Source organism: Lynx rufus, unplaced genomic scaffold (genome assembly GCF_022079265.1).
Source record: "Lynx rufus isolate CCGP_SWC_20201006 ecotype Redwood Valley unplaced genomic scaffold, mLynRuf1.p SCAF_6, whole genome shotgun sequence".
Taxonomy (NCBI): Eukaryota; Metazoa; Chordata; class Mammalia; order Carnivora; family Felidae; genus Lynx; species Lynx rufus.
In genome coordinates this window covers 41467352-41481794 of record NW_025814878.1, presented here as the reverse complement: position 1 = coordinate 41481794, position 14443 = coordinate 41467352, and the positions used below count along the sequence as shown (strand labels likewise).

General features: G+C 35.7%; 1 protein-coding gene across 1 annotated transcript in view; it reads right to left on the bottom strand.

Moving 5' to 3' along the window:
• Positions 1-13930, bottom strand: part of FRK (fyn related Src family tyrosine kinase) — a 105679-nt gene extending 91749 nt beyond the window's left edge. The window contains exon 1 of the mRNA XM_047102488.1: positions 13560-13930. Coding sequence (XP_046958444.1) covers positions 13560-13930 — 371 coding nt within the window. The remainder of the gene's footprint in view (positions 1-13559) is intronic.
• Between the last annotated feature and the right edge of the window lie 513 nt (positions 13931-14443).

Below are 14443 nucleotides of genomic sequence, written 5' to 3'. Positions count from 1 at the left end.
CTCTTTTCATTTTGCTTTCCCTTCGCTGAATTTCAGGATGTACCCAAGTCACGTGTGTAGAGCCATATAATATAATACTCTTTCCTATGGCTCAGCCCAGCCTAACCCTCCCAGAGCAGAACCCTAGACAGAACATGAAGTTCCTCATTAAACTCTCTTTATCTCATGACATCATCCATAATTACTTTATAAAACTTCGTGTTAGTGTTATCAGTAATCTCCAAGCAATTCTAATAGTTTTTACCCCTTTCTTGTTACTCTGATCTTTCTTTAGCATTTGGCCGCAAATCTCTTTCTTGACATTCTATCTCCCTGTTTTGAAAAATATGCCCTTTGTTTTTTTTCTACTTTCATGAATTCTTGACTGCTTCTTTCAGGGGCTCTTCTATCTTGGATTAGTTAGGTTTTGCTTCAAAACAACTATATAGTTAACTCACAAATCTAATTTGGGAGTGATTTGGAACAGGCTCGGCTGATCTTAGCTAGGCTTGACCATGAGTCTCCAGTCAGCTAGAAAGTCAGGTGGGACAAATAAAACCTCTCTTCACCTGGTCTCTCACCCTCCAGGGTTTTTGCCTGGGATTTTCTCAAGGTAGCTGCAGAACTCCAAGGGCAATAAGAAAACAAGTCCCAACATGCAAGCACTTTTCAATCTCTGTTTTTGTCACATTTCCTATTGTTCTATTGACCAAAACAAGTTAATTGGCCAAATTGAGAGTTTGTGTGGGAGGAGACTTCCCAAGAATGTGGATGCAAGAGGGTGTGAACAAATGGAACCATTACTGTAATCTATACACTCACTGCACTTACCAAAACCATGAGCATTTCTAAAGAATTGATCTTCAGCCCCTTCTCCTGTTAGATTCTCACTGTATGGTTCTTATAACCCTTGTGAAGTCTATAATACTCTGCGATTCTTATTCCTGTCACATCTATAACACCTCTTATAATGCCTGCAAAATTCCATCTTTACATCCATTATTCTACTAACAAGAAATACAAAATTATAGGAAGAACAAATTATGAATTCTTCCCATGAAGGTAGGAAAAATTAGGAAAGGGTCTTATCAGCTAAACCCTAAAAGAATGGTGTGATTTTTTTTCCCAAAGCAGTACTGATCCACGTATTTGCTTCTTCATTCCATTAAATAATTATTTTTTTGAAGTGCAAGCTACATGACAGTCTGTGCTGCCCTTATGGCATGTATCAGCATCTGTCTTATACTAGCTGAGAAGGAGAAATAAAACCCCCCTGACATCCAAGAGCCGGCCTGGCACTTATAACTAGGCCTTGGTGTTCTTCTGTTGAACATAAACAGTCTCACAGAACATCAACATCAGACGAGGCCACCCTGTGACCATGATGGATCAAGTCAAAAACAAGATCAGATCACTCTTAATCACATCTGAATACCCACAAAAGCATGGACATTGTCCAACCACAAAAATGACCAAATATCTACCTATCTTGGCTAATACAAATGACTATTGTTTCTTTACCAATTGTAGCCTTAATCTTGAACTAGTCTCCCTCCTTCTCAACAAAATTTATTAAAATACCCAATCATATAGTTATCCTTACCTCCTGACAGCAGTCAATCCAGAGCAAAGCCCTGCTTCTTTAAACTCTCTCCAAAATTACACCCCAAACTCTATAATGTATCCTTCCTAACATGCTCTTACTGAGATGCTCCACTGGTGTCCATGCTGTGTTCTCCTTCCCTGCAATGAGTAATAAACCAGTACAGGTGTATTCTTGGTGGTCTTTGGCTGACGGGCACTATACATTCTTGATTTATTTGTCTTACCTCCAGAGACTGTTAAAATTCTGTGGAGAATGAGCACTGTCTTATCCATTTTGGTATCTCCCACTGTATAAAAAGAATGCCTTTAATAAAATAAATATACACAAAATGTTTATATTTTGTGAATGGATACATGACTCCCATAGACTCCATCTTTCTCAATCACTAGAAATGCTGAGCTAGATTTTGGAGAAAATGTTCTGAGTCCTACTTCACAGAAATGACAGGCATCCCCCAGAGATGACTTCCTGGAAGCGACTTTGCAAGCAGGACAATTCTGGAGCTTGCAAGATGATGTCCCTCTTGCAATGAGAATCTTGGCATGTTGTAATTGATTAATATTCATAAATAGAAAAAAGATATATGTGAGATTGGAAGAGCATTAAAGTCACTTTAAATCTACCAACAATACTGGCTTTCCATAGGAACCATATGGGATTCTTCTGAATCGCCCAAATCATGCTGCCAATGTGGTATGCAACATTTGTGTTAATGGAAATATTTATTTTGATATAAGATTTTAAATGCCTTTCAAAATAGATACCTAATATAAAGTTTAAAAGCTCTTAGTATTAGCATTTCTTGAATTACAAAAGTTTTTAGTTATAGCACTTCTTGAATTGCATTCTCATTTTACCCTTCAAAAAGCAAATAATTCATAAAAAAATCTCCAACTGAGAAATTTAGTTTGAATTTAAAGGTACTACAAAATATTCCATATAAATAAAAAAGGAGACATAAGTAAAAACATTAAAGAATTTGGGGCATCTGGGTGGCTCAGTCAGTTAAGTGTCAAACTCTTGATTTCCGCTCAGGTCATAATCTCACGGTTTGTGAGATCAAGCCCCACAAGGGGCTCTGTGCTGACAACATGGAGCCTGCTTGGGATTTTCTCTCCCCCTTTCTCTCTGCCCCTCCCTTGCTTGACTCTCTCTGTGTCTTAAAATAAATAAATATTTTTTAAAAACACTAAATAATCTAACACTAAAATTAATTCAATTTTTAAATAGCAAATAAATCTAATTGAGAACCTTTGGAGAAAAAAATGAAATCATGACAACAAGATCACACACAAGAGACAGTCCATATGGAATCTGAAATTAGTCAAAAAAGCAAGAAGGGGTATAATACAGATCACATGATCTACATTTATATCTATAAGTTTAGCAAAATTCTTGTTAGGTTGGTCTTCAAAAAAAAATCCACATAAACTAATACTAAAGTTATGGGCTTCAGGAAAATAGCTCCATAAGGAGGTCTAAAATAGCATTCAAGCTACTGTCAATCTGCATAACTATCTTCCCCCAGAAAAATTGGTCCAATCTTTCCAGTACTAACAAGTGTTAAGAACTCCCATTAAAAAAGGAATCAGAAAATGCTGCAGAGAAATCAGCAGTTAATTAGTAAGAAAATCAGTAAAAAGAACATATAATTATTGCGTTTGATAGTTTTAGAATGTGACAGAGAAAATCTATTAATATTCAGTAAAAGCATCAAACTTTCAGCATGCACAAACTGAAAAATATTTCATATACATAATAATTTGAAATTATGTATGTTAAGCATAAAAACTGAAATTATAAGTCTGGCCCTACAACATTAATTTTGTAAACTGGGTTTTGGTTTTCTATCCATTTAAGAGCTCAGGCCAATAATTCCTTTACTCTAAATATAACCACAGTATAGTTTAATATGCATGTCTGTGATTTTGAAATACCATTTCAATGAGATTCATAATCTGTTTCTGGTTTGATGATCATTCTACACTATGGACAATATTCAAATCAATTTGTGACCCCTAAGTATTTTTCCCCCAGAAGTAGATTAGAGTCATTAATTTCTGGGACCTGGAAATTATACTCTTATGACTACGAGTCTAACCAAAAATTGAGACCTGAACAATTCATTGAGAAAAGAATGCAAAATGCCCAATGCATGAGTGAGGAAACTCATTAGATATTTCTGGTAGGTAAAAAAACAACTCAGAGAGCAACTGTTAAGAAAAAAAGTTGGCTTTGTCAGCTGCTCTTTAAAAGATCTGAGATTTATAGATAAGCAAACATTCATTTAATTATTCATTTACCCAGCCAATGTTCATGAGTGCTTATTGTGCACAGGTACCACACTAAGCTCTGGGACCCAGGGCAATGGCTCCTTTCTCCACCTCCCACACCCAAAGTGCATAGTCTCGCAGAAAATGGATAAGCAATGATGATAAATGTTAAAGGCTCTAAGCAGGAACACCAAACCTAGTTCAACACGTCAAGAAAGGCTTCAGGGAGAGAACAAACAGAGTGAGACTGAAGATGCGTGAAAGTTGCTCAGGAAAAGAGGAGGGAGAGGTTTGCAGGCAGGACAAGTCTGACCATGTGGATGAAGCCCAAGACTACAGGTGATAGAAAGTATGGAAAAAAGACTAAAAGATGTTCAGCGTATGAAACCTGTTCTAGGGAAAGAATATTGTGAGCTGAGGCTAGAGTGGAGATGCACAAAGTATGATCTATTTAGACAGAAGTAAATGGGGAGCCATGCAATTCGATAATAGGTAACATTTATGAAGCCCTTATTATATGTCAGGTTCTCTGTGGTGTATGCTTTTTGCACAAATAATCTCATTTATGTTACATAATGACCTTACAAGATAGATGTCATTTTCATTCCTATATTACAAATCTGAGGCAGAGGGGTCAAATAATTTGCTCAAGTCATGACAGAGCCAAACTCCAATCTAGATCAACTGGTTGCACAGCCTGTGTTCTTAAGCACATAAAAAGGGCAATTAACATTATATTTCAGTTGAAACTCTGTGCCACTAACATTTGGACCTAGTTAAAATATCCAGCAGAAAAGTCCAAAGATTGCTCTGATTTTTATTTGTGACATAGTGGTATCTCATTGTGGTACTGAGAGTTGGAAAACCCAAAGGGAATTTTCTGAGCTGATAATCAGGCAGTTAGTTGAAGTAAAACCTTGTTTGTTTATTTGTTTGTTTGTTTTCTCTTGGGAGCTTCAAGACCTAGAGGACAAGACATAATAGCAGCTTAACAAAAGTTAGCCCTACTTTACTATATAGAAGTTTATATCTACCTTGACAATGTCAATTTGGTGAGAAGCTTGACCTTCATTTATCAAAAAAATAATACCAGGAAGGGCGCCTAAGTGGCTCAGTTGGTTAAACACCCTACTTCAGCTCAGGTCATGATCTCCTAGTTCGTGGGTTTGAGCCCCACATCAGGCTCTGTGATGACAACTCAGAGCCTGCTTTGGATTCTGTGTCTCCTTCTCTCTCTGCCTCTCTCTCTCTCTCTCTCTCTCTCTCTCTCCCTCTCTCAAAAGTAAATAAACATTAAAAATAAAATAAAATAAAAACAACATCAGGATGTATCTACAGAGACAAATTATACATTTGAAGAAATTCTCTTGAACAAAAACCAATTTGAAAAACCAACAGAATATTTTTCTTTCAAAAAATGAATTTGATTAAGTTGAAATCTAGGTTCTAATCTTTAGGATTGAAGCATAGCAGCTTATGCGTTATTTCACTCACATAAAATTTTTTTCATCATTAACTTGTTGAAAACCTGAAAAGAAAAATCTATACTGTTACTAGAAAAGAGTTTGAATGGCATATTGCAATTGAAACTTTCAAAGTATTATCAATTTTCTTAGAAAAGATTAAGAAGTGCCTGGGTGGCTCAGTAGGTTAAGGGTCTGACTTCAGTTCTGGTAAAGATCTCATGGTTCGTGGGTTCAAGCCTCACATGGGGCTCTGTGCTAACAGCTCAGAGCCTGGAGCCTGCTTTGGACTCTGTGTCTCCCTCTCTCTCTGCCCCTCCCCCGCTTGCACTCTGTCTCTCTGTCTCTCAAAAATGAATAAACATTAAAAAAATTTTTAATATATATATCATATAAAAGAAAAGATTAAGAATTGGGTGCCTAGGTGGCTCAGTTAGTTAAGCCTCCAACTCAATCTTAGTTCAGGTCTTGATCTCAGGGTCATGAGTCTAAGCCCCACACTGGGCTCCAGGCTGGGCAAAAAGCCTACTTGAAAAAAAAAAAATAATAATAATAAATAAAATAAATTAAAAGAAACTAAAAGATTAAGAATTATTCCTATTAACTTTAATGATTCCATACCATGTCACTTGATTACTTCTCAAAGATAACTTGAAATACTGTAATCAAATATTACTATCTATCAATTACTTTAAACTATTAATTACACTTAAATTTTGTGATTTTAATGCAGTTTAGTTGGATCCTCTTTTCCTCACTTCAATAACTTTGCCATTATTCTTATAAAATTTATTTTAATTTAGCAGTTACCTATCATTCGTCCCCAAAACGGTGACAATGTACATAAAAATTCGTTATATAACAAATTATGAGAAACACAGTTATGTTAACATAAACATAATAGTTATACTAACATGAAAAACCATATTATATCTGAGATGTAATGTTTTATAAATTAATTATTTTGGCACCATCTTGTTATTTCACAATAAAGGATTAGGAGAGAAAACATCATAATTCTTTTGGTAATACAGTCACTTAGTAATACATTTTTCTAATTAACTTAAATTATTTGTCCTAAAATTCTTATTTTGGATTTATCTGAAACATTTACTTTGATAAACAGCTATATGTATTCTTATAATACATTTTACTTTTATATGGAAACCTCTTTTTCACTTAGCTTCTAAAAGGATGGTATTTAAATATATTTTGTCTTAGTGGGGAGAAACTGAAAATGAATAATTTTCATTTTCCACATATATCCATTTAATCTTCCCTGAAAACTATCACAAAGGGAAAGAAATAAATGATCTGGAAAAAAGAACAATTATAGGATGAATTGCCTGTCGGTGATTTTCTAGTGATTTAAACTACTTAAAGTAGATATGTCAGATTGGTTTGTGAATATTACGATGCTTTTGGTATAGCCACTGTGGAAAATAGTATGGAAGTTCCTCAAAAAATTAAAATATAAATATTGTATTATCAAAAAATTCCACTAATGGGTATTTACCCAAAGAAAATGAAAACACTAATTTGAAAAGATATGCACCCCTATGTTTATTGCAGTATTATTTATAATAACCAAGATATGGAAGCAATCTAAGTGTCCATCAATAGATGAACAGAGAAGAATGATGGGGTGTGTGTGTGTGTGTGTGTGTGTGTGTGTATATATAATGAAATATTATGCAGTCATAAAAAGATGAGATCCTGCCATCTGAGACAACATGGATGGACCTAGAAGGTATTATGCTAAGTGAAATAAGTCAGACTAAGCAGACAAATACCACATGATTTCACTCATAAATGAAATCTAAACAAAACAAAATGAAAAACAAATGAAAAAATAAAAAAACAGAATCAGACCTATAAGTACAGAAAACACACTGATGGCTGCCAGAGGGGAGGAAGATAGGGGTTGGGCAAAATGGGTGCAGGGGAGTGGGAGATACAGGTTTCTGGTTATGAAATGAATAAATAACGGGGATAAAAGACACAGCATAAAAATATAGTAAATGGTATTAAAATGGGGACATATGGGGACAGATGGTAGCTACACTTGTAGTCAACAGAACGTAATATATAAACTTGTCCAATCACTATCTTGTACACCTGCAACTAATGTTACATTGTATGCCAAATTATACTCAAAATCTATATATTCTGATGCCTGTATGTATGTACGTATGTATGTATGTATGTATTTATTTATTTATAATAATTTTAATTTTTAAACCACATTGTTACTCTACCTTTAACTAACAAGATCAAAAGGTGGCTTCATTTCTCAGCTGAGAAAGAAGTCGACGGATACCTAGTTTGAAAATAACTAGGAACGCTATGTACAACTTGTATTGGATAGTTATTAAATTTAGCAGTATTCAAATAACCAAATAATGAGGCTCCAATTCTATTTTTAAATGGTGGGGTAAAAGAATTCTCTTCCTAAGAACATACCATTTTATTTCTTAGTATTTTCTTCAAGCCAAACAATGGCAATGTTAGATGAAATTTTGACATAACTCTAGTTGACACATTAAAAAGGAGCACAATTAGGAAAATATGTCCTAAATGGATAGAAAGAAGTTCTCTTACCTTTATACTTCATAAAATTCTAACACGTTTATTTCATAGCATAAACTACCAACAAAATTATAAATTACAAATTTTTTTTTCAAAGCAGTTCATAACATGATGAATAGGAGAGGAACTGGAAATAATCTGCCTTTACATGGCAATAATAGAAGGAGAAGAAACTTTTCACTAAATGCTTTCCCACACTTTTATACACACTTAACAATCAGGCAAACAACTTTTTAAACCCCCTGTAGATAAATGATGCTACGTGTAAATTACACAATTGCTGATTATTTTGCTTTTCATCACTATATTGCATTAGTTAAACTTTTTTACAATAAACTCATAGAACTTAAAGCCATTGTTCTTGGCTTGAAGATTTATGTGTAATTTCCATACCATTATTTTCTGGATGAACTTTATATCTCTAAAAACACTGCGAATAAAAAATATAAAGGGAGTTAGGGGCGCCTGGGTGGCGCAGTCGGTTAAGTGTCCGACTTCAGCCAGGTCACGATCTCGCGGTCCGTGAGTTCGAGCCCCGCGTCAGGCTCTGGGCTGATGGCTCAGAGCCTGGAGCCTGTTTCCGATTCTGTGTCTCCCTCTCTCTCTGCCCCTCCCCCATTCATGCTCTGTCTCTCTCTGTCCCAAAAATAAATAAACGTTGAAAAAAAAAATTAAAAAAAATATATATAAAGGGAGTTCTGAGTAATCAAGACACTAAGAGTAAGGGTTTTGAGAAATTCCATGTTGAAATGTTGAAGAAAAACACTCATCTATGAAAGAATCTAGGAATTCAAATTGAAGATGAGGTAATACAATGATTTTTCCTAGAGACAAAATAAGTCATTAAGAACGGGTTTATTATATCACTTAACGTAAGATATTCAGAAAAGGTAAAGCACTTCAAAGTTGAATAACAACCAAGTATTAAATTGGTTTATCTTTTAACAATACTATAGTTCTTTTTTTAACATCTCTACTTCTTAGTATTAAAAAAAAAAAAGCCAAATGCTAAAACTTTCAACTGGTTTGCCCTGACACTAATAACTCCAAAAGTATTTGCATTGTTTTCTTATTATGACAACTCAAGAATAAAGACACAAACAAATGAATACTAATAGGCATTGTGTTTAACTAATCTAATTAGAAATTAGATGACTTAATTCTCACTGGTTTCCCATTGCCTCTAATCTCACATATGTAAATGTAAATAATAATCTTAATACTATATTCTGAGCTCATCGTAAAAAAAAAAAAAAACAAAAAAACCTACATTAACTTCCACAGTATTTGAAAGTAAAAAATGAAGTATAACTTTGAAAAACTCAATGAAAAAAGACATTAAAAGACATCTTTGTGTAACTCCCCAAGTATTAAGGCACTGTGTGGGCCACTCGGACACTTTCACCCATAAGACTGTTAACTGCTTAATTGTTAAGTTAAAATCACCACTACCTGAAATAGACTAGAATTCTAGAGGTGACAGCTCCCTGCACTAAAAGTATTGAAGGAATTTAGCCTTTTGGTGGCAAGCACCCTCATTAACAACCTAGGATCATAGATGAAGGCCATGGTGTACACTTGAAAGAAAATGGCCTGAACTAACCAGGAGGCCCAGTGGCAACATCTGGGCAACAAGTTTTTATTCCAGTGGATGAAGATCCCAAGATATAGGTTGGTAGTGACACATTGGAACACTGCTGAGAACAAATTCCAAGAGGAATGAGGTCAGGAATTATGTGCATCAAAGAAAAGTATTCTTGGTTACAGATAGCCCATAAGAATAAAAAATAGTCACAAAATTTTAGTTGTCTTATTTTGTGTTTGTTAGGCAAATAGAATCCAAATAAGCAAGGACACTGTGCTTGAGCCTGTTACCCAGAAAGTTATCACTTTTGAATTGCTTATTTTATTTCAGTTTACTTGCTTTCCTCAGCATTGTCTGTCAAGTATGTAGCTAAACCACTACATATGGAACATTAAGAGCTCATGTTCCACAAAAAAAAAAAAAAAAAAAGCTCATGTTTCCAGACAATCAGAGAATCCAGAGATCTGTGTTGAAATCAGGCACCTTACAGAGGAGCAAACAGAGATCCTAAGCAGTAATATGAATTGAATGTATGTAAAATTAGTACATTATGGTTTTCAGAGAACGGGTCTCTCACCTCTTTGGTTAAGTTTATTCCTAGATATATTATTGTTTTTGGTGCAATTGTAAATGGGATTGTCTTCTTAATTTCACTTTCTGCTGCTTCATTATTAGTGTATAGGAATGCAACAGATTTCTGTGCATTGATTTTGTATCCTGCGACTTTACTGAATTCATTTATCAGTTCTAGTGGGTTTTTTTTTTGGTGGAGTCTTTAGAGCTTTCTATATATAGTATCATGTCATTTGCAAACATAAAACTATAAAACACTGATAAAAGAAATTCAAGATGACATGAAGAAATGAAAAGGCATTCCACGCTCATGGGTTGGAAGAACAAATGTTGTTAAAATATCTCTACTACCCAAAGCAGTCTACACATTCAATGCAACCCCTATCAAAATACCAACAGCATTTTTCACAGAACTAGAACAAGCAACCCTCAAATTTGTATGGAACCAAAAAGACCTCGAATAGCCAAAGCAGTCTTGAAAAAGAAAAACAAAAATTAAAACAATATGGTACTGGCAAAAAGCAGATACATAAATCATTGGAATCAAATAGAAAACCCAAAAATAAACCCACATTTATATGGTCAATTAATCTTTGACAAAGGAGAAATGAAGATACAATGGGAAAAAGACAGTCTCTTCAACAAATATTGTTGGAAAAACTAGACAGCCACATGCAAAAGAATGAAACTGGACCACTTCTTTCACCATACACAAAAATAAATTCAAAATGGATTAAAGACCAAAATGTGAGACCTGAAACCATAAAAATCCTAGAAAAGACCACAGGTAGTTATCTCTCTGACACTGGCCCTAGCAACATTTTTCTAGATATGTGTCCTGAAGCAAGGGAAATAAAAGCAAAAATAACCTATTAGGACTACATCAAATAAAAGTTTCTGCACAGCAAAAGAAAAAATCGACAAAACTAAAAGGCAACTTAGTGAATGGGAGAAGATATTTGCAAATGACATATCTGATAAAAGGTTAGTATCCAAAATATACAAAGAATTGATACAACTCAGTACCCCCCCCAAAAAATCATTCAATTAAAAATGGGTAGAAAACATGAACGACATTTCTCCAAAAAAGACACACAGATGGCCCACAGACACATGAAAAGATGCTCAACATCACTCATCATCAGGAAAATGCAAATCAAAACTACAATGAGATATTACCCCATACCTGTCAGAATGGATAAAACCAAAAACTCAAGAAACAACAAATGTTGGCCTAGTTGTAGAGAAAAAGGAACCCTCTTGCAGAGCTGGTGGGAATGCAAACTGGTGAAGCCACTGTGGAAAACAGTATGGAGCTTCCTCAAATAACTAAAAATAAAACTATCCTAAAATGTAGTAATCATACTACTGTGTACTTACCCAAAAAATACAAAAACACTAATTCAAAGGGATACATGCACTCCTTTATTTATTGCAGCATTATTTATAATAGCCAAACTATGGAAGCAGCCCAAGTATCCATCAATAAATGAATGGATAAAGATATGATATATGTATCTGAGATATATGTATATATATACATATATATACATATACATGTATATGCATATATATACATATACATGTATATACATGTACATATGTATATATATACATATATCTCATACATTTATATAATGGAATATTATTCACCCATGAAAAGAATGAAATCTTGCCATTTGCAACATGGCATGGATAGAGCTGGAGAGTATAATGTAAGTGCAATCAGTCAGAGGAAGACAGGTACCATATGATCTCATTCATATGAAATTTATGAAACAGAAGAGAAAAGCAAAGAAAAAAAGAGAGAGACAAACCAAGAAACAGACTCTTAACCATAGAGAACAAACTGGTTGTTACCAGAGGGGAGGTGGATGGGGAGATGGGGGAAATAGAAGATGGGAATTAAAGAGTCTGCTTATCATGATGAAAAAAATAAATAAATAGAATGATAAAAATATTAGATTATGAATTCAAGGCTCTAGTATTAATATTCTAGTATTTATTTGTCTAGTATGCATATGTTTTGCTGAATTTAAAACATACATAATACCATACATTATCATACCATATCCATAAATCATATAGTAGTGAAAACATAAATGCACATAAGCAAGCATTTGGTGAATGAATAAAGATATTTCCTATAGATTATCACAGAAAATACATGTTCAAACAGATGATTTTCTCATTTCAGAATTGATCAATTCCATTCATCAAAAGTCTAGATTTCAATTCATTTCTATTTAGGCATAAAATAAGACCCCCCCCTTTTTTTTTTTTAACACATATAGGTTCCTAGTGTTGGAAAGAATCTCAAAAATTACCAACCTTCCTTTTGTATTTGTATTTGAGTTTGGAATGCAGCAATACTGCCTGATTGGCACTTCCTTGCCATTTTATTCCTTAGGCCAGTAAAGGATGCTGCAATTCTCATAAAAAAGAGAAACATATGAGAAAATAAGTGAATCTTCAGTGGTTCCTCTACCAAGATACATTCCATAAAATAAGTCCTGGGAGACATTCCCAGTCTTGGGTTTCACTGGAACCAGGCAGTAACAAAGCTAGGGCCAGTAACAGTCCCCAATTGCTTCTCAACCCACCAAACCTCAAGTATCCATTGTCAAGACTGTGCTTTATCTACTTTATGTTCAACCACCACTAGCATAACCTACCCCTCCTCCACTTACCATGCCTCTGCTGTGCCTGGCACTTGCATGGATGGATGGATGGGTGTATATAAAATTTTCCTCTGTGGGTCCACCATAATCACAGAATTTTTTTTCCAAATATCAGATTAGTCATTATCTCCTCCTCTGGGGAAATACAGCCATTATATTTTTTTGGTTGTTGTTAAAACTTACTAAATATCTATAGCTGGTCAGTTTCTAATCATAATAAAACCCCAAACTATCACAATTTGGGTAGCCTAAGTCCATATCTGGAATTCAAAGAAAAGTGTCTAGTCATTATTTCACTGGGAAAATGCAGTGAAAAATTAGCATCTTCTAAATGCTACCCTGATGTTAATTGGCTCTGTGTGTGTCTAACAGGATGAAAAGGGATTAAAATTAGAGTTAGGGTTGGGTGTTGATGCTTCAAAAGTTTTAAAAGAGAGAGAGCTGAACTTTAGATTTGAAGGTGTGATTTATATATATGATATACCTGCAAATGAAATGCAGTTCTCTTTTCAAAGTGAGACATATTTTACAGCCAAAGAAAAGGTAGAGTATTAGATGCACCATTTGTTAATGTTGATGAACACCCAGGGCCCACGGGTATACATATGGTAATAGAAGTCATTTCAACAACAATTACCTGCCAGTTTCACTCTTAACAGTAGAGGTGTGTTTCAATTAAAAGGTTCTTGCCAGTACTTCCTCATACTTTCTGGGTAGCTCTTTGGAAATTACGGGGTTGCAGATAAGAAGGAAAACTCATTACCCGCCCTCAGAGAGTTGAGAAATAAAGTATGGGTTTGTACTACTCACAGCTCTGCCTGCAGGCTCCTGTCCTCAGCCACATAGTTAGAAGGAATATAGCCCTGCAGCAGCTGGCCAGAGCTATCTACCCTTTTCTCCAAGTGCCTGGCGAACCACCAGCCCTCCTGGGAAGTGTCCAGGACTTGGAGCTTGTCGCCCGCGAGGAAGCTCAGGTCCTCTGCAGTCCGAGCCTGGTAATCAAACAGAGCCACAAAGTAGTGACCACGACTTCTCCTGAGCTCCTGACTCTGTGACCTGCAAGCATCAGGGGAGCAGCGGGCCACTGGGTTCTCAATCACCACCGGCTTGTCGGCCTCCTGGAACAGGCATGGGAGACAGGGCTTCAAGTACGTCAAGAACCTCACACAAATGTTGCCCATGGTGCCCTGGGAGGGAGGAGAGGAGAGGGGCTTCTCCCTCTCCTTTCAGTCTCTGCAGATCCACTCTCTTCTTCCACCGGGCAACTTGGAAGTCAGCACCAATTCCCCTGGCTTCGGAGAGCGTGCAAAGCCCTGTTTCACAACAATGGGGCAGATCTGCCTGCGGCGAGCCCCGCTTGGGGACACTCACCTGCTTGCTTTTTGTGGCCAGAGCGGCTGCCCTAGAGCAAAACTGAGCAGGAGCTGGGCAGCCGCTCAGGGAAGATGCCTTTTCTTCTGGTCTGCTTAGGAATCCCACAGCAAAAACAAAATTAAGAGGGCTTTATTTAGACAAATGTCTGGGAACAGAAAAGAGTCATCTTGCTTTACGTCCCAAGGAAAAGTTAATACGAGAAAGAGGTTAACACCAGGTAAGATCACATCTTGCCTCTTCCAGGAGCTCTCTCCCTGCTTCAAGTCCGTCTCTGTGGTTTGGCCAGTCCTGACCTCCGCTGCTCTTTCCTTTTTGCTAAT